This window comes from Eriocheir sinensis, chromosome 67 (assembly GCF_024679095.1).
Source record: "Eriocheir sinensis breed Jianghai 21 chromosome 67, ASM2467909v1, whole genome shotgun sequence".
NCBI lineage: Eukaryota > Metazoa > Arthropoda > Malacostraca > Decapoda > Varunidae > Eriocheir > Eriocheir sinensis.
The window spans coordinates 3,658,705-3,682,013 of record NC_066575.1 but is presented as its reverse complement, the minus strand read 5'-3'; the positions used below and the strand labels follow the sequence as shown (position 1 = coordinate 3,682,013).

General features: G+C 49.2%; 1 protein-coding gene across 15 annotated transcripts in view; it reads left to right on the top strand.

Annotated features, from left to right (window-relative positions):
* Positions 1-23,309, top strand: part of LOC126987959 (RNA binding protein fox-1 homolog 1-like) — a 101,442-nt gene that overhangs the window by 28,909 nt on the left and 49,224 nt on the right. For 12 of the 15 annotated variants that reach the window (XM_050845626.1, XM_050845625.1, XM_050845635.1 and 9 more), the window contains exon 1: positions 1,223-1,282. The exons of the other annotated variants lie outside the window; for them this stretch is intronic. In XM_050845626.1, coding sequence (XP_050701583.1) covers positions 1,229-1,282 — 54 coding nt within the window. In that variant the 5' untranslated portion in view covers positions 1,223-1,228. Of the gene's footprint in view, positions 1-1,222; positions 1,283-23,309 lie in introns of those variants that run through there. 15 annotated transcript variants of the gene reach the window in all.

The window sequence follows — 23,309 nt, the reverse complement described above, 5'->3', positions numbered from 1 at the left end:
TCCCTCCCCTTCCTTTCCCTTCTCTTCTCTTTCCTCCCCATACCTTCCTTCCCTCCCCATACCTTTCCTTCCTTTCCCTTCTCTTCCTCTCCCTTCCCTTTCCTCCCCCTCCCGTTCCTTCCCTCCCCTTCCTTTCCCTTACCTTCATTCCTTCCCCACTCCTACCCTTCACTTACCTTCCATTCCATTCCTAACCTTACCTTACCCTACACTAACTGTCGCTTCACCCTCCCCCTCTCCTGCCTTTCCCTTCGCCTCCCTTACGTTCCCTCCCTACCCTTCACGATACCCAACCCTCCCCCACCCTCCCTTCCCCTCCCTTCCCCTACCCTAACTTGCCTCACCCTTCCAACATTCCTATATCTTATTTTCTCTTCTCCCTCCCTCCAGTTTGTCATTCCATTGTGCCTTCCCTGTTTTTTTTTTTGTTCATCAATCTTATTCTTTACTTTTTTTTTCTCTCTCTCTCTCTCTCTCTCTCTCTCTCTCTCTCTCTCTCTCTCTCTCTCTCTCTCTCTCTCTCTCCTCCTCCTCCTCCTCCTCCTCCTCCTCCTCCTCCTCCTCCTCCTCCTCCTCCTCCGCCTCCTCCTTCTCTTCATTCATCCTTTCACCCATTCTCTCCCTCGTTATTGGCCTTGTGCTTCTCCAGTGTGGGTTCAGAAAAGGGATTTATCGGCCGCTTGGAGGTGTAGATTAGGGCGGAGTACCCTTCGTGGTTGTGTTTGATCGCCTCCTTTGAATGGCGGGGGAGGAGAGAGAGAGAGAGAGAGAGAGAGAGAGAGAGAGAGAGAGAGAGAGAGAGAGATCAGTGGTGTTTGTAGAAATATGTAAGATGTAAAAAGAAAGAAAGAAAGAAAAAGTTTGTTGATAATCTTGGTCATCTTCCTCCTCCACCTCCTCCTCCTTCTCCTCCTCCTCTTCCTCCTCCTCCTTCTCCACCGCAGGCTTACCTAACGTAGCCCTAATTCGTCTCTCTCTCTCTCTCTCTCTCTCTCTCTCTCTCTCTCTCTCTCTCTCTCTCTCTCTCTCTCTCTCTCTCTCTCTCTCTCGCTCTTGTTGTGTCTGTGTGTGTGTGTGTGTGTGTGTGTGTGTGTGTGTGGGTTGTGGTTTTCATTGGTACTAACTTTCCTTCACATAATTTTCGTTCTACCAAAAAAAGTTTATATAATTCCAGTGTAATTTTTTTCGTGTGTAATTCAAGTAATGTCTCTCTCTTCCGCAGGTACGTATGCAGGAGTGGGCGGATTACGTACGCAGGCACGCACAGACAACGGACTCACACGTAAGGAGTTGATTAGCTTTGTCCGTTTTTCCGTCCGTCCGTCCGTCCGTACGCTCTTAGGTGACCGCGCGGAGACACAAGGGAAAGAAAAAAAAAGAAATGGAATGCAAAGAAAAGAAAGTGAAAAAAAAGTTACAGGGGTCAAGAAAAATATAAAAGTGATAGTCAGTTCTCTCTCTCTCTCTCTCTCTCTCTCTCTCTCTCTCTCTCTCTCTCTCTCTCTCTCTCTCTCTCTCTCTCTCTCTCTCTCTCTCTCTCTCTCTCTCTCTCTCTCTCTCATTTCCTCTACAGTTCACTTTCTCCACACGAATTCACTTTCTTTTTTTCTCTTCATTAATTAGAATCCTGAAACGTGTGTGTGTGTGTGTGTGTGTGTGTGTGTGTGTGTGTGTGTGTGTGTGTGTGTGTGTGTGTGTGTGTGTAACTTGACTGACAAACTAACTGTGTATGCTTGTCTTTCTGTCCGTCTTGCTGTCACGCCTATTTGCCTCGTGTGTGTGTGTGTGTGTGTGTGTGTGTGTGTGTGTGTGTGTGTGTGTGAACTGATGAGCAAGGAAATGAGGATCTTCAGAAGGTTGTTGGTTTTGGCCCGAGGGAACAAAGTGGAAGGGAGTGGGGTGGAAGAGAGCAGGAGATGATTGAAGGTGGAGATGAAGAGAATCTGGGATGAGAACGACTTTTAGCTTGGGGGGTGGAGTAAAGGTGGAGTAGTCTTAAAGATGGAGTGGAGTTGAAAAGTGGAGTGTTAGTAAAGAAGATGGTAGTGTTGAAGATAGTGGAGTAGAGTTGAAGATGGAGCAGAATAGGAGTTGAAAATGGAGTGTTATTGAGAAATGTGGAGAGGTACGGACGAGGAACTACATGGCGGGGTGGAGTGGATTGGAATGAAGGTGGAATATCCGTGAGAAAAGTGGAGAAACATGAACGAGAAACAGCTTGATGGAGTGGAGTGGCTAGGAAATATAGGTGGAGTGATATTGAGGAAGGTGGAGAAATGTGAATGAGGAAAAACTTCGCGTGGTGGAATCGTTTAGTGAAGGTGGAATACTATTAAGGGAGATAGAGAAGCACTGACGAAAACAACTTGGTAGGGTGGAATGAAGTGGAGTGAATGTGTATTATTAAGTAAAATGGAAATACATAGACGAGAAATAATTTGGAGTGGAGTGAAGGTGGAATGATTGTGAGAAAAGTGGATAAACGTAAAAAATAACTAGGCGGGGTGGAGCGGGGCTGAACAAGTTACGTCTGGACTTCGATGGACTGGAATCGTTGGCAAGGGAAAGTGTCATCACCTCCCCTTTGTGTTCCCAGGTGTAGCGGGCAGCGTCGTGACTCCCACCTGTGTTTACCTGTCAGGGGTGTTGGCTGGGGGTCGGGGAGAGTAGTGTGCAAAGGGGGGTGAACGGGGCAAGATTGGGGTATGGGTGTAGGTCATGGTGGGTCTGGAGTGCAGGTTAGGTGGTGTATTGAGGTGGTAAAAGTGTTGGGGTTGGGTTACAGAGGACGTCATGTGTGTGTGTGTGTGTGTGTGTGTGTGTGTGTGTGTGTGTGTGTGTTTGGGGGTTGGTACAGAAAGGAATTATTGTTGTGTTAGTTCGAAGTTATTTTGCAGAGGACTTGGTGTGTTAGGGGTTGTGTTTGAGGGTTGTTGAGGTGTATTGGGAGTGTGTTGAGTCTAAGGAAAATATATGTAGGTTGTAGGGAAGAGGATAACATAGGTAAGGTTAATTGTGGATGTTGAGAGGCCTGGGAGCAAAGGTTTGTTGATGACGGACGGAAAAGTAAACCCAATCACCAGTCAGTTTCCTCACACCAGTCACACCTCCCCGCAGTCACCAGTCATTTCGTTTACATCAGTCATTTCCCACCTATAAGCCACCAGTCATCAGTCACCCTTTCCCCCAGTCAAGTCGTCCATTACACCAGTCACCAGTCATCCCCTACACCCCAACCTCCAGTCACGAGTCACGGGATGCTGGGATCGCTTGTGAGGGTTCCTGCTTAGCCCTGTGTCCTGATGCTGAGCCGAGGCCGCTGATCCTGTCCCGGTGCCTGTGTGTCCTGACGGGAGGCGGGCAGCTCTATTATCCCTGGCGGTGGTGGTGGCGGCGGTGGTGATGGTGGTGGAATGTGGACTCGTGGCTTGCCTATTACGACGAGCGAGAGACTTTTATTGTGATGAAAAAGATACGTTGGTGTGAGTTTTCTTTCCCCTCCGACCCGTCCGTGTGTGTGTGTGTGTGTGTGTGTGTGTGTGTGTGGAGAGAGAGAGAGACAAAGGCTATAGGAGAAGAGAGGAGGTTTCACTTCGCTACGGACCCGAACGAAATGTGAACGTAATGAATGGGAAAGGGGGTGTTGAAGGGGTACAGTAGATGGGTGGGTAGGTAGGGAAGCAGGGGTGGGTTGTGCGTCTCACCACCATCACCACCATCATCACCATCTTCAAGGCATGGTGGTAACGGTGCGCCGCGGTGATTTTGGTGATTGGAGCGGCGGTGGTGCGCGGCGCGAGGACGTGGGGGCCGGTATTTCACGCCTGGTGGTGGTGGTGATGGATGGGCGGTGGTGATGGGTGTGGTGGCGTGTGGAGGACTGTAATGGGTGCGTGTGTGGTGAGGGGGGGGCGGTGATGAGGGGCGAAGGGGCTGTAATGGGCGTGTGGATGAGGTGTGGAGGATGATGGGGGTTGAGAACAGTAATGGGTGTGGATGGTAGTGGAAGGGTGGCAGTGATGGTGATGTAGAGGGTAATGATGATGGTGGTAGTGGTGGTGATGGGGTAGAGGAAGGGGACGCTTGTGACTTGTATTGTAGGTGGTGGAGAGGAAGGGACGTGAATCGTAGTAGAAGGGTGATTTAGAGGCTTGTGATGAAGGGGGTGAAAGATGAAGGCGGTAGTGTGACAAAGGGGACGTTTTTGTGATGGTGGTAAGGTAGAAGGGGTGAAAGGGGATGGGGGTGAAGAGGAAAGGAGGATAAGGGAAGGGGGAAGGGGGATGCGAAGGGGTAAGGGTTCTAGGAAAGGCAAGCCACACGGAGCCTCCGAGCTCTTGTTTATTGCCTCGGAAAAAACACCACCACCACCACCATCACCACCTCCCATCCTTCCCTCAAGACGGCCATCATCATCACCACCACCTCCATCATCACCATCACCACCACCATCATAGCGAGGAGTGATGTGCCGCGTGACCAACACACACACACACACACACACACACACACACACACACACACACACGATTCCTCCGTTTGTTTACACTGAGGGGGGGCGGGGTGGTAAACAAGCCCACATTAAACAACACAACATAATCCTGCCGCAAAGAAAATTTAGGTAAACATCTTAAAAGCCGTGTTAGTTTGGATTTCGCCGGCGACTCCTCCTCCTCCTCCTCCTCCTCGATAGCTCTGTGTTGCGTTAGCTTCAAATGTTGCTTTCTTTGATGAGTCACGACCAACCGGGGTGACTCAGCGACGGGGAGGGAGTCGTGGGGCGGGTGAAGGGGAGGAGGCCGCCAGTGTTACGCAGGATTGAGGGAGTGCCACAGTGCCACCCCCTCCCCCTTCCCCTCCTCCCCCCCCCAGCATGCCTATAGCTGAGGGAGGGAGGGGGGTGGGGAGGGATCATATGGGCAGATTATGATGCACGGTGTCACTCAACGGTCGGTTTTGGCACCCTGACCCGCTTACTCATTCACTCACTCACTCACCCGACCGTTTACTCACTCGCTCACTCACCCGATCGCTTTCTCACTTACCCGGTCAGTTTAGCTATTCACTCACTCACTCACTCACTCACCCTGCTCCTTGCTTACTCACTGACCCCGTTCACTTGCTTACTTACTCAATCACTCACTCACCCGATCACTCACTCACTCAATCGCTCACTCACACCCGATTAGTCACTCATTTTCTCACTCACTCATCCGATCGATCACTCACTCATTACTCGCCGCTCCTGCATACACTCAGCTGGACTTTAGACTGAATTACTGTACGGCACGGATGACTGGTTGACTGGAGGCTGCAAGGAGATAGATGTTGATGAGGATGCTTGCCGCTAACTGGCTGACAGACGGGGCCGAAGCAGCAACCCACCCACACATTCAGGCGACTTGGGTCCAGACAGTCAGCCACTCAACGGACAGTAAAACACGCTACAACTGTATTATGTAATCTGCCAGTCATTTCGTAGGAGCGTCTAGCCAGCCAGTCATCTATTCAGTCAACAATCAGCCACTTACCAGTAAAACACGCAACAACTGTATTATGTAATCTGCCAGTCATTCTGTAAGAGCGTCTAGCCAGCCAGTCATCTATTCAGTCAGCAATCAGCCACTCAGCCAGTTAATCCGTCTTGCTTCTGTCTGTCCACTCCTTCAACCACTCACTCCTCTAGCCAGTCAGTCAGTCACTCCCAAGTCAGTCAGTCAGTTTGTCAGTCAGTCAGTCAGTCAGTCAGTTCGTTCCACCCCGTCTATCCACCCTTGAACCAGCCACTTCCCCACGCTGCCAGTCTTCCTGTCATCCACTTAGCCCCGAGCCCCGCCCCTCCGGCCTGCCCCGCGGGAGTGCTGCACAGGGCGGCTTTGTTGCACCCCGCGGGGCAACGGCCGGGCGGGGGGCGGGGCGGGGCGGGGCGCGGCTCACACAGGGGCGGCCTTGTGTGGCGGTGCTTATGACGTGCGGAGGTGACGGGCTCGTGACAAGGGGGAGGAGGAGGAGGAAGAAGAAGAAGAAGAAGAAGAAGAAGAAGAAAAGTTAAGAGGAGAAAGTAGAGTAAGAAGAGAATAAGAGAAGAAAAGTAAGAGAAGAAGGAGGAGGAAGAGGAATAAGAAAATAAGAGGAGAAAGAAGAAAATATATTAGGTAGAGAAGGAGGAAGAAGAAAGATTGGAAGAGGAGGAGGAGGGAGAAAAAAAATACAAAGAGAAGGAGGAGGATGAAGAAGAAAGATTAGGAAGAGGAGGAGGAGGATGAGGAGGAAGAGGAAAAAGAAAAAAAATAATGGGAGGAGGAGGAGAAGGAAAAACGACACCAAAAGAAAAAGAAGAGAAGGAAGATGAATAAGAAGGAAAGTGAGAAGAGGAGGAGAAGGAGGAGGAGGAGGAGGAGGAGGATGAAGAGGAAAAAGAAAAAAAGAATGAGAGGAGGAGGAGGAGGAGAAGGAAAAACGACACCAAAAAAAAAGAAGAAGAGAAGGAAGATGAATAAGAAGGAAAGTGAGAAGAGGAAGAAGAAGAGGAGGAGAAGAATAAGGAAGAAGAAGGACACCAGCTTTTTCAGCCCAACCAAAGCGTCGTCATTTTAGGATAGAGAAGAAAAAAAAGAGAATCAAGAAGAATCAGTTTGGGTTGCCGCCGCGGGAGGTGAGTGCCCTCGCCGCGAGACGCAAGGAAGGGGCCGCCGCTCCCCGCTTGGCGTCGAGGGGGGCGAGGGGGGGGGGGAGGAAAGGGGGGGGGGCAGGGGGTTCCGGCGTCACTTAATCTGATGAGTTGGATTTCAGCGACGCTTCTCGATGTGCGTGTGTTTGTACGGCGTCGTGGGAAAGTGCGGGTGGATCTGGCTACCCCCCCCCCCTGACCCCCCCCCATTAACCCCCCTTTCCGCACCCATTTCCCCTCCTGTTCCCTCCCCTCCCTCCACCTAGTTCTCGCGTCTCCTTTCCCCTCTCCCTCTTTCCACCCCCACTTTCCATCCACTTCCCCTCCCCCATTCCCTCCACCTCCTCGTTTCCGTCCCATTCCTCCACCCTCTTCCCCTTTCCCCTCTCTCCCTCTCCACTTCCTCCCCTTTTCTCTCACCCTACACGGCCCTCCTTTCCCCTTCCACCCTTCCACATCCTTCCTTTCCCTTCTCAATCTCCACCTCTCCCTCTTCCAATCCTCCTTTTCCTCTTGTCTTCTTGGGAATTCTTGTTTGGGGTTCAACTTAAAGAATGTCACTCGATAGTCTCCTTGAGGGGAATCAGATGGTGTGTGTGTGTGTGTGTGTGTGTGTGTGTGTGTGTGTGTGTGTGTGTGTGTGTGTGTGTGTGTGTGTGTAATAGCCGTCTGGCATGTGGAATCTCTTATGCGTGCGTGTGTGTGTGCGTGCGTGGACTGGAGCCATTCTATCGACGGGAGCGGGTCGTGTATGTATGTGTGCGTGTGGGGGGGTGTGTACGAGTGTATGTGCGTGTGTATACCTTCGTCAAGTACTCTCCGTAACTTGTACTTCCATTTACAGGCACTTAACATAGGAGGCGTAGTGGCAGTAGCACCAATAGTAGTAGTAGTAGTAGTAGTAGTAGTAGGAGGAGGAGGAGGAGGAGGAGGAGGAGGAGAAGCAGGTTTTATAGGGCCACTGTTAATGATTTAATGTCGCGTGATCTTGCCTTTACCTTTATGCACGCCTGTAAGTAGCGGTGTTAGGGGAGGATAACAGTGTGCTGGGGAGGCAAGAGAAAGAGGGAAGGGGAGGAGACGAGGAGAGAGGAATGGAGAGGTTGTGCTGTAATACTGAAGGAAAGCAACGGAGGGGCAAGAGATAAGAAGGGGAGAGAATGAGCTTGAAGAGGAAAGAAGAGTACGAAATGGAGGAGGGAGGAATGTAGAGGTTGTGCTATAAAACTGGAGGAAAGGAAGAGGAGTCGGAGGGGGTTTGGGGAGAGGAAATATGGAGGGGGAGGAAAGAAAGGGAGGGAAAGGAAAGATTGTGAAGGAAAGAAGAGTACAGAATGGAAGGAAGGAATGTGCTATAAAACTGGAGGAGGAGGAGGAGGAGGGTGAGGGAAGGAGGGTGGCTTGGGGAGAGGAAATATGGAGGGGGGAGGGGGGAGAGGTTAGGGAAGGGAAGCAGCGCTGTTTGAAAAGGTGCTACGCAATTCATGGGGTTGGAAAGGGGGGGGTGAGGGGGGGAGATGGGGAGAAGAGGTCGCTTTGTGAACGTATTGAGCATTATTAAGCGAGTTACACCCCAATGCACACACACACACACACACACACACACACACACACACACACACACACACACACACACACACACACACTCATAGATCCCCCAAACAAAACACAAAAAACTAAACCAAATCCTTTAAATACATGAATGGAATTTGATCTTAAACACCATGAAACATTTACCTACCTGTGTGTGTGTGTGTGTGTGTGTGTGTGTGTGTGTGTGTGTGTGTGTGCCGGGTTATTGAACGCCGCGCCGCCGCTGTCAGACGTAAAACGAATAGGCCGGAGCAAAACCCCCTCCACTTCCCGTTTGGTGAGAGAAACAACTGAACCAGGCAAGCAAAGAAGAGGAGAGGGAGAGAGAAGAAGGGAGGGAGGGAGAGGGAGACTAAGCAGTGGGAGATAGAAAGGGGAGCAGATCAGGGGAGAGGGGAAAGGGGAGGAGGGATTGGGCGTAGCATCTCAAGGTCTTATATTGGCACAGATGCAGGGGAAGAGAGAGGAAGGGGAGAGGGGTGAGGTCGGGGTGCCGCTAGACTGTGGGCGGCGTGGGCGTGGCGGGAACTGGGACAAGGTGAGCAAGTGCGGCCAGGTGTGTGTGTGTGTGTGTGTGTGTGTGTGTGTGTGTGTGTGTGTGTGTGTGGGAGGCGCACAGTGGCGTGTAAGGGCGTGGAGACAGGAACTTAACCATCATCAGCACGCCACCTGCCGGCCGCCGCTGCCACGGGACGCCACGCCAGCGGGAGGGAGGGGGGCGGCACCTCACCTCCCCTTACCTCATACCTCCCTTTCCCTCCCCTCCTCCCCATTCCCTCTCCCTTTTGCCTCCTGTTCTGTATAACTCACCTCCTTACTTCTCTACTCCAAAATATATTACCTGTCATTTTCCTCCTCATCCTCCTCTTCCTTCTTCTTCTCTTCCTCTTCCTCCTCCTATTCCCTCCCTTTCCCTCCCATTCTCTAGATTCATTTACTTCCTCCTCTACTCCTCTTCCCTCTTCTTCCTCTTCTTCCTTAGCCCCTTCCCCCTGGCCTAAGAGTTAAAAGGATACCAGTAAAATACATGGTCGATTCCTGATGTTGACTTACGACTGTCATTGTGTGTGTGTGTGTGTGTGTGTGTGTGTGTGTGTGTGTGTGTGTGTGTGTGTGTGTGTGTGTGTGTGGAAGCGTTGTCTCGTCTTAGCCCTAAAAATTACAATGGGGGAAAAAAAAAGAAGGAAGAGGAGGAGGAGTTAGTGGGAGTAGGGAAGAGGGGAAGGGGAGTAGGGTGTGTCATTTTCTCTCCCCTCTCCCCTCCCTCCACCCCCTTCTCTCCCCTCCCCCCCACATGTAAGGGTCAGGGCTGTGTGCGTGTCTCCCCCTTATGGTGTATGCATCCCCTCATGACACACACACACACACACACACACACACACACACACACACACACACACACACACACAGAGTCGATATCTTTGGCCCGTGTATGGATCGACGCCCCCCGAAAATTGCTGGTCCCCGCCCTGCCCCCTCGTCCCCTCTCCTCCTCCCCTTCCTTCTCTTCCCTCCTTTCCATCACCCTCCATTTTCTCTCTTCCCCTCTTATTTCCAGTCCCCTTCCAGTCCCCCTCTCTCATTCTTTCCCCCTTTCCCTTCCTCCCCAGCTCTCTTCTTTCCTTTTTCTCTTCCCTTTCTTTCCCTTCCCCACCTAAACCTTTTCTCCCCTTCTTCCCCTTGCTTTTCCCCATTCCCCCCCTCTCCTCCCCGTTCATTGCTTTCTCCCTCCCTCTTCCCTCCCTCTCTCCCCTTCCCCTCTTTCACTCCCTCTAAATCACTCCTTGCTTCCCCCTTACCTTCCCTCCCCAAGACCAAACCCTTTTCTTCCCTTTCCTTCCCCCTTCCCCTCCCCTTCAAACTCCTCTCCACTTTCTTTCCCCCTTTCTCTCCCTCCTAGGTCCCCATTCCTCTCCTTGCTTCCCCCTTTTCCCTTCCTACACAACCCTCTGTCTCCCCTTCCCTCCCCTTTATTTCCACTTTCCCCTCCCACCCTTCCCTTCCCAACCCCCTCATCGGCTTCCCTCCATTCTCAACCCTCCCCCTTCCTTCCCAACCCCTCTCTCCTTCCCGCTAGCCCTCAGTACACGCATTCCCGACCACACATTCCTCTCAGTCTTGTTCCCAAAAGAGACACGGCTGGAGGGTTCGGCCTACAGGTGGGTGAACTTGGATAGGCGTTACCGTTTGGACTTGTGTATTGGTGGTGGTGATGGAGGAGGAGGTATAGAAGGAGCACGTGACCTCTACATGTGTGTGTGTGTGTGTGTGTGTGTGTGTGTGTGTGTGTGTTTATAGAGTTGTTCTGTAAGGTTTCAATTGGCATCGCTATTTTCGTCTTCCTCTTTCTTCCATTCTTTTGTCCTCTTTTATGTGACGTTTGTTGGTACATTTTAAAGATGTGGAGATGTTTCAATGCTCACCTCTGTGCTCCTTTTCTCTCCCCTTTCTCTTCTCCCTTCCTTCCTCTCACTTCTCTCCCCACCTCATTCCCCCTCTCCCCACTTTTCTCTTCTCACCCCTTCTCTACTTTTCTCTCCTTTCCAGACTCCTTTTCTTTGCCCTCCTCCCATTTTCACTCCTCCCCTCACTTCCCTTCTCTACCCTCCTCACTTTCCTTTTCTCCCCACAGACTCCTCTCCCCATTCTTCTTCTCTTCTCACCCCTTCTCTACTTTTCTCTCCTTTCCATAGTACTTCTTTTTCTGCCCTCCTCCCATTTTCACTTCTCCCCTCACTTCCCTTTTCTCCCCTCCCCTTTTCTCTCCCCACCCCTCACTTCTCTCCTCTCCCCTCTCCGTGCCATGATGAATTGCCTCACTGTTGTGGTTACCTTTATGGGGCGAGGCGCGTCAGGTGCACCTCCGCTCCACCTGGCACTAATTACGCCGTACGGGACTCCCCTCACCTGTACCCCTCGCCCCCCCCCTCCCCCCCCACCTCGCCACACACCTGAGAGTTCTCCACCGGCACTTCCCCGTTCCCGCTCCTCTCCTCTTCTTACCTGTGCTCACCTGAATGGACCCTGCCAGCCTCCCCCCCTCATCCCCCACCTTGCACACCTGATTTCTCCACGTGTGCCCCCGGAGGCTGTGTGTGTGTGTGTGTGTGTTCGAGTAGAGGAGTATAAACCATTGTATTTACCGAAGTAGCTATGCATATTAAAAGACGCCTTCTGGTATAACCCAATATCTATCTACTATATTTATCTATCGTTCTGTTTTCTTTCGCAGGAGCAAGGTCTATCGGGCTTTTTTGTTGCTGGGGGTTTTTTGTTGTTGTTGTTATTTTGTTTTTTGCCCTTGCTGTAAAAAAAAAATGTCAGTCTATGGGCCTGTTTCACAGTTCCCCATGATGGGTTAGTAAGCTCCCAAACCAATACCAGAAGCTTCGAAATTTCCTTGTATAGTGTCTGGTGTTTATATTTAAGTTCACAAATTTGATGAAACTATACAGGAAAAGTCTTGTGTTTTTAGTGTGGCATCGAAGACCTCCCCATTTTGGATTGTATGGGATTCTATAGTTTGGTTCGGGCTGTTACGAAGACACTGTGTTGGACGGTGAAATCGGCTCTGTATCTCTCACCATTTACCAAAAGGAGAACAAACCAAGAAGACTCAGAACGTAGCCTAACTGTGAGTGGCCTCCTTTAAGCCCCGGGACGCAGCCAACCAGCCCGCCAGTCGGTCATCCAGCCTCACACCTTTATTACGTAATCAGCGGGTGTCACCTTACACGGTCCTGGCGGTGGCGTGGCGTAGCTGTAACGTGCTCGCGTGTCAGGCCCCGTATTCTTAAGCTTCTCGTTGCCTCAGTTCGTCTGGTTGAAGATCCTCTCGTAGAAGTTATTGGGATTTTCATGGGCAGTTTTACCCGAATTCTACATCTTCAACGAGAAAGTCACCCATGGAAACCCGGTCAATCTTCTCTGTGGCCGTGGGAAGTAGTCGTGATAGGAGCCCGATACGTTTAATATGGGCCCCGTGGCATTTTCTCAATCTCTCTACCACTGTGTACAGGTCCCCGTGTAAATGCGCTTGGCTCTTCGAAACTAGTGAAACCAAATTGTCGAGTCCGTTTTGGGGTTGGCTCCCGCGGGTCCTTTCCTCCCCTCTGCTCTGCCACACAGTCCCAACACCAACTTCTACCTCTCCTGTGTTACCCATAGCTAATATATGTGAGGAAGATATAGGTGGGTGCCCTGGAAAATACTCTCATTATGATTCCTACTCAAAATTACTTCAAATGTCTCCAACTCAATCTAACCTAACCTAACTTAACCTACCTATACTTCAAATGTCTCCAACTCAATCTAACCTAACCTAACTTAACCTACCTATACTTCAAATATCTCCAACTCAATCTAACCTAACCTAACTTAACCTACCTATACTTCAAATGTCTCCCAATCTAACCTAACCTAACTTAACCTACGATACTTCAAATGTCTCCAGCTCAATCTAACCTAACCTAACCTAACCTAACTTACCCTAACCTGCCCTGTTCAAGAGTGCGCCGTATACCAGTAGAGAGAATGGGAATACGCGGAGCAGGGCTGAGGCGGCGGCACGTAGCGGTTCAGTAGGACGCGAGGTGGCTGGCCGCTCCTCCTGGTGACGCGTTCTAGCGGGGGACACCTGCGGAGGGCATCAGCTGGGGGGTAGGGGCGGGGCGTTTACCTGGGAAAGTGATGATTTGCAGGTTGGGGAGTCGTGCAGTGTTGCGTTTTTTTATTGTGTGTGTACTTAAGTGATGAACCATGAATGTATGCCTCCCTTAAATGTCAGGGCAGTGATCTTAGTGTTTTGTTGTGTTGTGAGACTTTTAAAGCGTCGGTAACGGAATTTATTGAAGTTAATGCTACGAAGTTGTGTATTTGAGCCATATACAAAATACAAGTAAATGATATTGTCTTGGTGGAAAGTAATGAAAATATAATAGGACTTCAAATCGCTCTTGTACAGGAAAGGAAAAAGCAACGATGATAGTATTATTTGAGCACTTCCAAATGACAATAGACCCGCTAAAACTTTAAAGAAATAGTTGATTGTAAGAGGCGTTAAAAAGTAAGTGGAATTTCTTGATGGAAAATGACGAAAATATAACAGGACTCCAAATCGCTCTTGTACAGGGAAAGAAAAGACATCGATGATATTATTAGAGTACTAGAACATAGCGAAAGTGTTGCAATAAGCGATGAGAGAGGGAATGAGTTTGAAGCGAGAGTAGCAGTAGATAGGAAAATGACGGAGCATAACAAGATACACAAACTCAGCAGCAGGGAAAGTGATGTAATAAATGATGAAAGGCTAATAGACAATGATGCGACTGGATAATGAGCTCTTCCGACGTGACGAGGGAATGAGTTTGAAGCGAGAGTAGCAATAGATAGGAAAATGACTGAGCATAACAAGATACACAAACTCAGCAGCAGGGAAAGTGATGAAATAATGATGAAAGGTTAATAGACAATGATGCGACTCGATAATGAGCTCTTCCGATGTAACGAGGGAATGAATTAGAAACGAGAGTAACAATAAATAGGAAAATGACGGAGCATAAGAAGATACACGAACTCAACAGCAGGGAAAGTGATGAAATAATGATGAAAGGCTAATAGACAATGATGCGACTCGATAATCAGCTCTTCCGATGTAACGAGGGAATGAATTAGAAGCGAGAGTAACAATAGATAGGAAAATGACGGAGCATAAGAAGATACACGAACTCAACAGCAGGGAAAGTGATGTATTAAACCATGAAAGCCGACTGGATAATGAGTTTTTTTCTGACGTGACGAAATGAATCGGATAGAAGTAACAACAATAGACGAAAAGCGACTCGACAATTCGCCTTAACAGACCTGAAATGAACGGAAACAAACAAACAAACAATGATGGCAATGTTGCGAGATGGAAGCGAGTCTATCGAAGTCAGCATCAGATAGTAAGCTTTGATGTGATTGGCGGAGAGAGAGAGAGGGGGGGGGGGTAGGTGCGTCGGGAATCAGCGAGCAGCAAACAAGATGCCAATGTGTGCCGCCGCCGCCCCCACCTACCTGTCCCTACCTACCTACCCACCTGCTTACCTGCCCAATTAATTATTAACTCACCTGCTTTGAAGCGGTGCGATACGTTCCGGTCACTGCCATAAAACAAATATTTATGTAACTTTATTTGCGTGTTTGATTTAGTTGTTTTTGGGGCCTCTCGCTTTTCTAAACCCCCGATATATATAGTTAATAGTTTAAACAGTAAAAAATGAATAACTTTTCGCGTATTTTGTTTTATTTATTTATTTACTTATTTTGCACGCACTCAGTTACTTTTCTAAACCCCCGATATAGTAGTTAATAGTGAAAAGAATTAGTAAAAAAAATCATTTAACTATTTTCTGATTTATTTACTTTATTTCTTTTTTATTTAAGCTCTCAATGACTTCTCTTAACTCCCGGTCTAGTTATTAAAATTGTCATGTTTCGCGCGCGTTCGAGTTTGATTAATTTAACTCTTGTTGCCAATTACTGTTATTACGTTTGCGAGATTTATGTTTATACTTTTCATTTGGTTTGGTTTGATACTAACTTTCCGTGGGTGTTTTATTTATTGTTTGTGATTAGCGACTTTTTTTTATATATACCAACTTTCGGGACAGATTTTTTTTTCTATCGTCATTCTTTTATATTCATGACACGTATTCTTTTTTTCATTTAACTTTTTTTGTAGCGATCTTTTACTGTTTTTCATCTTCGTTGCACTTTCACGAGTACTCTCACTTTTTTCATCATGGCCTCAACCTTTTTATACCTGCGTAGTACTCCAGGTTATGGTTTTGTTTACGTTCATGGTTCATGGTATACGTTCTCTTTGTTACAGCCGTACATTTCATTCACCCTTATCGTTGCTATATTAGAACCACTCACACGTATTTTTTTTATCATCGATGTCACATATTTTCTACTCGGAAGGGAAGATAAGGAAGGAAAATGTAGGGAAGGGAGGGAAGCAAGGGAAAGGAGAGGAAGGTATGGCAACACGTTTTCATACTGGGTTGTCGTAATTTGAGTTGTATTTCTTCTTTATTATCCTTGTATATTTTTTCCTTGATCGTTGCTATATCATAAGTAATCTCTTTTCACGGCTGTCATATATTTCTACTCACTGTCGTATTTTTAGCTTTTTTTTATCCTCCTTGTGCTTGTATTTTTGTTGTCTATATTCTCTTTATTATCATCGTCTTATGCGTTACCTTGATCGTTGCTTAAGTATCTGCTCCCTTTTTTTTCATCATGGCCGCCAATTCTCATATTCAGTTGTATTTGTAGTTGTATTTCCTTTTTATTACGGTCGTGTATCTTTCCCTGATCGCGGTCGTTGCAATTTTTAAGTTTTCATTTCATTTCATTCATTTTTTTCGCACTTTTCATCATGGGCGTCACACTTTCGTACTATGTTGTATTTTTTTTTCGTATTCCCTTTTTTTATCATGGTTGTATATTTTCGGCATTTCCTGGTTTATTAGGGTCGTAGAGTTTTAGTGGAACCCCTCCCCTCTCTTTTTTTTCCGCGTGGTCGTGGTGGTCGTGCGGCAGCGTCGTCGTCCCCGCGTGAACAGCGGCGGCGGCGGCGGCAGGGTCGTGGCCGGGCGAACCGCGGATAACGACCCGTCACGGTGATTCACGGCGGCGCGGCGGCGGTGATGGTGGTTGTGGCGGCGGGGGTGACGGTGGTGGCGGCAAATGAAGAGGTCCTGTCATACTGCGTTGTAACTCTCCCCACTCACACTCATGGTCATACTCACTGACACTCATACTCACTCTCGCACTCACCATCACTCGACTCAACACATTCACACACCTACTCACACTATACTCACTCACACTCATACTCTCACACTCACCATCACTCGACTCAACATATTCACACACCAACTCAAACTTCAGTACACATCCGCATAATCATATCCGTTCACTGCCGAAAAAGTAAACTACCAAAAGAAAAGAAAAAAACGAAGGTACAGTACGAATTCTTGAACGGTAACAAAAACGGTCACAAGGGAAGAGGAGGAAGAAGAGGCAGAGGAAGTAGACGTGGTGCTGTAGGAGGAAGAAGAAGAGGAGGAGGAATGGAGCTGCAGGAAGAGGAGGAGGAGGAGGCGTATTTCTGCAGGAGGAGGAGGAAGAAGAGGAAGAATAAGAATAGGAGGAGAAGGAAGAAGAGGCAGAGGAAGACTAGACGTGGTGCTGCAGGAGGAAGAGGAGGAGGAGGAATGGAGGTGTAGGAAGAGGAGGAGGAGGAGGAGGAGGAGGCGTATTTCTGCAGAAGGAGGAAGAAGAGAAGAAGGAAGACTGGATTCTCAAAGGCGTGCGTCGTTCCCTCATGCACAGTGGAGGAGGAGGAGGAAGCAGAGTCGAGGAGATCTTGGTTGTGGAGGAGCAGGAGGAGGAGGAGTAGGAGGAGGAAGTGGACTCACCCTCCCTCTATCGTGATTGGCCCGCTCACTCCACTTCCGGTGACTGTCTGCCTTACCCGCGCACTGTTGCCAACACTCACCACGCAGCACCCCGATCACAAACCCTCTCCCCGGCGCCTCCTGCTGCTTAGGGATGGCGGGGCGCGTGTCAGAGGCGTGTAGGCGCGGGCGAGGGTGTGAGGGTGGCGTGGGCGTGCGGGGGGCGGCGTGGAGGAGCGGTATAGGGGTGTGAGCGGTGCAGTGCAGGGCCGCGTGTAGGAAGAAGGCGTGCGGGCGGTAGTTGGTCATTAGGGGAAGTAATCATAGAGGCAAATTACCGTGTTCTGCTCTGAGCCGCGGGGAACATCCGGTCTGTGTGTGTGTGTGTGTGTGTGTAGGTAGGTAGGTAGGTGGGTGAGTAGTGGATGAATGGATAGGTAGGTACTAGGTAGATAGATTTTGGAAGATAGGTAGCTGTGTGGGTGGATAGGTAAGTAGATGAATAGATAAATAAGTAGAAAGTTTGGTAGTCCCTCATTCCCCCCACTCTCTTTCCCCCCCTGCCCCCCTTTGCATTGTGTCACCTGGTAATGAGGGTAAAGGTATGCAGGCCATTCTTACCTCGCGCTGCCTTAACTGCACTCATAATTGTCCCCCAAACTCGCCCTGGAAGCGTGATTATTATTTAGCGTCACCATTAACCCAGAACACTACCCTCACCTACATTCTTTGCTGCATTCCTCCTCCTCCTCCTCCTCTGTCTGACTTCCCCCTCATAACGCTGGACTCTCTTATTTCTCTGTTTTTCCTTCCTTCCTCCTCTTTCTCCTTCTCTTCCCTTCAGAAAGCTGGACTCTTTTCTTTAATTTCTCCTTCCTTCCTCCCTTCCCTTCAAAAAGCTGGTCTCCATTTCTTTGATTTCCCTCTTTTCCTTTCCTTTCTTCTTTCCTTTCTTCCTCTTCTACAGTCATTCGTTCCACATTGTTTTTCACACCTCTTTAGAAAGCTGGACTATTTCTGTATTTCCCCTTCCTTCCTTCTTTCCTTTCTTCCTTCCTTCCTTCCCCTTCTCATTTTCTCACCTCTTCTAGTCACTCATTCCACATTATTTCCACTCATACTCACCCAGGAAACGTCGAGTCATGTACACACACACATTCACACACACACACAAGCACGGGGAGTTTACCAGGAGCCGACTAGAACTGCTTTTCTGCATGCGGGGTTGACTCATGCAAAAATCGATACTCCTCGTTTCTTACCCGACTCGTGTGTTTCTGTGTGCCTCGCGTGACTTCTCGGCTGCATCGGCGTGACGGGGCGTGACGTGACTCCGTGTGGGAAAAAGCTCCTGGATGGTTACCTGTGTTTTGCGCGGGGACGAGGGAGTATTGTGTTGCCGCGTGCCAAGTCGTGAATCTCGAGAGCGGAGAAAAAGGTGTGCGCTGTGGCGTGGCGAGAGGAACTAGACAGATGTTATGCACTACATCACCATCACCACGTTGCCTCACCATCACCTATCATCACCTCCGCCAATCATCACATCCATCACTATACTTACCGGCCTAGCTGTGCGATTTTTGGCGAGTGGGTGAGATTCTAGAGAAAGGCAATAGTTCAGTGGGTGAGTTTGCTACCAGTAATACACCACCACCACCACGTTGCCTCACCATCACCTACCAGCACCTCCACCACTGCATTTACCGGCCTTCCTGTTCCCGCGTGATGGATGTTGAGTGCGTCTGGGTGAGGACTTGAAGAGGGAGAGAGACCAGTGTGTTTGATGAGTCTGTTCCCCTCGATCGCGCACGCACCGGTAGGAAACTGTAGTGAGTCATGTCAGCTGCAGGCGGCGGCGGTCTCGGTCACTTCCCTCACGTCCAGCCCTCTTGAGTACTCCGGAGTGACTCTCATCCCTCTCTCGCCGCCTTGATGCCCCTTGAGAGCCACACAGCTTAGGCCAAGGCGCCGTATTCTCTGACGCGTTCGGCCCACAACAACTATTTCCCAAGGCCTCAAAGGAGATTAATCGGTTTCTAATGAGTGTTTTTGACATTCACGGTGCAGAAGTCTTTGTCAAACTATCACTAGGCTCATAAAACTACCCATGGCAATACTAACCCGTCCCCTGCAAAAGCCTTATCAAATGTAGGTGTGTTAGGCCCGTATTTGACGCTTTGGGCTCACAACAACTATTTCCCAAGCCCTCAAAGGAGATTAATTGGGTTCTAATGAGTGTTTTTGACATTCACGGTGCAGAAGTCTTTGTCAAACTATCACTAGGCTCATAAAACTACCCATGGCAATACTAACACGTCCCAAAAAAAAGCCTTTTATCAAATGTAGGTGTGTTAGGCCCGTATTTGACGCTTTGGGCTCACAACAACTATTTCCCAAGCCCTCAAAGTAGATTAATTGGGTTCTCAAGTGTTTTTCACATTCACGGTTCAGGAGTATTGTCAAACTATCACTAGGCTCATAAAACTACCCATGGCAATACTAACCCGTCCCCTGCAAAAGCCTTATCAAATTTCACACTCACGGTGCAGAAGTATTGTCAAACTATCACTAGGCTCATAAAACTACCCATGGCAATACTAAGCCTCATCAAATTTCACACTCACGGTGCAGAAGTATTGTCAAACTATCACTAGGCTCATAAAACTACCCATGGCAATACTAACCCGTCCCCTGCAAAAGCCTTATCAAATTTCACACTCACGGTGCAGAAGTATTGTCAAACTATCACTAGGCTCATAAAACTACCCAGGGCAATACTAACTCGTCCCCTGCAAAAGCCACCACTTCGGATTCTTTACAGGAGCAGCGAGTAGCGGGCTTTTTTTATTGTTTCCTTTTTTGTGTGCCCTTGTGCTGTCTCCTTTGCTGTAAAAAAAAAAAAATGTTGGTGTGTTAGGCCCGCATTTGACGCGTTCGGCTGCTTCCAAAAACCACAAAGGTCATCGGGTTATCATGAATGTTTTCCACTTTCACAACGCAGAAGCCTTGTCAAAGTATCACAAGGCTCATAAAACCACCCATGGAAATACTAACGCAGCCTCTATGAAAACCTTATCAAATGTGGGGCTATTACACTGGGCAAATTTTCCGTGGATCTTCAGTCAAACCACGATTTCCGCCGGCGTGGTTCTCATTTGTTTCTTGTTATTGCTGATGATGATGATGGTGTGCAATACTGCCGTCCTTCAAGGAACTCTACCGTAGCCTTGGAAGATCGTGGACACGTAAGAAAACCACGGAAATATGAAAACCACGCCAGCGGATATCGTGGTTTGACTGGATCCACTTAAAATTTGCCCAGTGTAATAGCCCCTTTAGCCCCGAAATGTTTGAGAATATGGGGCGATACAAGAAAGAGATTTATAACAATTGTGGATAAAACGATCTAGAATACTAAACGAAAAAGAGGACCAAGCCGTTTCACCATTCGACTGGAAAACTAAAATAATGTGAAGATCAGAAACAGGAGAAGTCGAGACTCGTTACAAAAGCTTAACTCAGAATACTAAAAGAAAAAGAGGATCAAGCAGTTTCACCATTCGACTGGAAAACAAAAGAAATAAAGTGAAAATTAGAAACAGGCGAAGTCGAGACTCGTTACAAAAGCTAAACTCAGAATACTAAAAGAAAAAGAGGATCAATTAGTTTCAGCATTTGACTGGAAAACAAAAGAAATAATGTAAAGCTAAGAAGAAACAGGCGAAGTCGGGAGTCGTTACAAAAGCTAAACTCAGAATACTAAAAAAGAGGATCAATCAGTTTCAGCATTCGACTGGAAAACAAAATAATGTGAAGATCAGAAACAGCCGAAGTCGGGAGTCGTTACAAAGGCAAACTCCCAACGACCACACTGGGACCCTGAGCTGTCGGTGAGGCTTCGGGCGGGACTAGACACCCCGCGCACAAGGCTGAAAAGTTATGTCTGTCGGTCTTCGGGGCTTCGTCAAGGACACGGACAGGAGGATATAGGCGTCTCAGGAATCCTTTCGTGCAGCTGAGCGCAAGAAAAAGGTGCTTCGGGGAACGTCTTGCCTGACTTTTATGAGTGTGTGGCAGCATGGGGGGGGGGGGGGGGGGTTAGGAGGCCCGCCACAAACACCAACAATAGCAACCACACCACCACCACCAGCATCACTCACCATATACTACCCACGTCACCACCATTCTCCCACCCTACAACACCAAAACTCAACACCACTACCATCACTACTACTACCATACTGCCACCGCCACTACCACTTAACATCAGTACCCACCACCACATTCACCACCACTCCTACCGTCTACCACTACCACAATCACCACCACCACTACTGCCGCCGCCAAGTGAAACACACACAACTTCTGGGCGTCTGTTTGTACCTGCCTCGCGTTCTTTGTGCGTTCCTGCGGGTCTGTAATTTCGGGAGACGCTGCGGGGAGAAGAGTCTGGGAGGAGGAGGAGGAGGAGGAGGAGTGGTGGTGGTCGAGGAGGAAGACTTGCACGCGCTTAGAAGGTGGAAGAGAGAAGATAAAAAATAATAAAAAGAAGATAAATGCGGGAAAAGTGTTAGAGAGAGAGAGAGAGAGAGAGAGAGAGAGAGAGAGAGAGGGGGGGGGGGGTGAAGAACAGACAACACAACACGCCACACGTCCTCAAAGAGTCCGCGTTTCCTCCTCACAGAGCACAAGGAGGAGGAGGTAGGAGCCACGCCCTTTGCGGCAGACACTGGGGGCGGGTGGGAGGCAGGAGGAGGAGGGAAAAAAGGAAAAAAAAAAGTGTTGTGTTGCCGTAGCTGCCGCCAACCCTCTGTCTTGCGTTGCCGGGGTGATGACAACATGTTCCTCCTCTTTTATGGCATCACACGGTAGAGGAAAGGAAGGAGGAGTAGGGTGGAAGGGAGGGGGTGAAGAAGGCTTGTGGCTTGAGGCTGGCTGACTGGGGCGGGCCGGGAAGGACGGGAGAGGACTGTTACTGAGGTAGGGACAGGGTTAGGTGGTGAAGAAGACTTGAGGCTGGCTGACTGGGGCGGGCCGGGAAGGACGGGAGAGGACTGTTACTGAGGTAGGGACAGGGTTAGGTGGTGAAGAAGACTTGAGGCTTGAGGCTGGCTGACTGGGGCGGGCCGGGAAGGACGGGAGAGGACTGTTACTGAGGTAGGGACAGGGTTAGGTGGTGAAGGAGGCTTGAGGCTGGCTGACTGGGGCGGGCCGGGAAGGACGGGAGAGGACTGTTACTGAGGTAGGGACAGGGTTAGGTTTTGAAGAAGGCTTGTGGCTTGAGGCTGGCTGACTGGGGGCGGGCCGGGAAGGACGGGAGAGGACTGTTACTGAGGTAGGGACAGGGTGAAGAAGGCTTGTGACTTGAGGCTGGCTGACTGGGGCGGGCCGGGAAGGACGGGAGAGGACAGGACAGCCATCTTCATAACTACCTGGCACATGAAATACCGTGTGATCGGGCATCTTCCTCCATTCCAAGATGAAACTTAAGGAATAGGACAATAGGGTTAGTTTTGTGGTTTGTGTTGAGGTGCGGCTTATAAGGGAGGGAGGAAGGAAGGACGGCAGAGGACAGGTGGACAGGCCTCTTAAAGTTCAAGGTGTAGGAAACTGAAGGAAAAATAGGACAACAGAGATATAGTTTCTGGGTGTTGGCTTGTCTTGAGGTGCGGCATGTAATTTATAGGGCCATAGGCGTGAACACTCCTCCTCCTCCCTTTCTTCTCCTCTTTCCTAGCTTACTCCTCCTCCTCCTCCTCTTCTCAGTAAGCGCCATAAACAGGTTGGCGGGTACATGCAGCAGAAGGCAAGGCAAAGTGGTCGCCCTTGAACAGAACCGCCCAAGCCAGATGCGGAGGGCGGCCCGCGTAGCACCCAATGCCAGGGTTACACACCGCCCGCCCCGCCCCGCCCCGCCCCGCCCTTACCCTGCCCCTCCACCCCTTCACCAGCATCCCTCCCTCATCCGCCCCTTCCTCTGCCTTGTCAATGTCACGGGCACAGCAGGACATTTGCCTTGTTGGAGGTGAAAGGAAAAGTGTATTTGTGGTGTGTGTGTGTGTGTGTGTGTGTGTGTGTGTGTGTGTGTGTGTGTGTGTGTGTGTGTGTGTGTGTGTGTGTGTGTGTTAGAATTACTGTCCCCTCTTCGGCAGTGTTCCCTTTTTTTCCCTCTTTTTTTCCTTGTCCATTCTCTTCACTTTCCTCGTAATCGTGAGCTGAAAGTTGACGAAAAACAAATATAATAACAAAAAAAGGACGTGATTTATACGACATTAGCCTTCGTGTGTGTGTGTGTGTGTGTGTGTGTGTGTTTTAACCCTCCAACAGCCCCATCATCTTCAGCAAGCACGGCACAATTAGCGTCGTTAGCTTGTGAATTTGCATAGGTGTAATGGTCCTCCCTACCCCCCCCCCTACCCCTCCTCAAGAGCTAAGCGAGGCATGTATACTTATTTTAGGACCTGGACAACGAACTAAGTGTGTGTGTGTGTGTGTGTGTGTGTGTGTGTGTGTCAGTGTGTGTGTGTGTGTCCTAGAGCGAGCAACGTTCACACACACACACACACACACACACACACACACACACACACACGGCG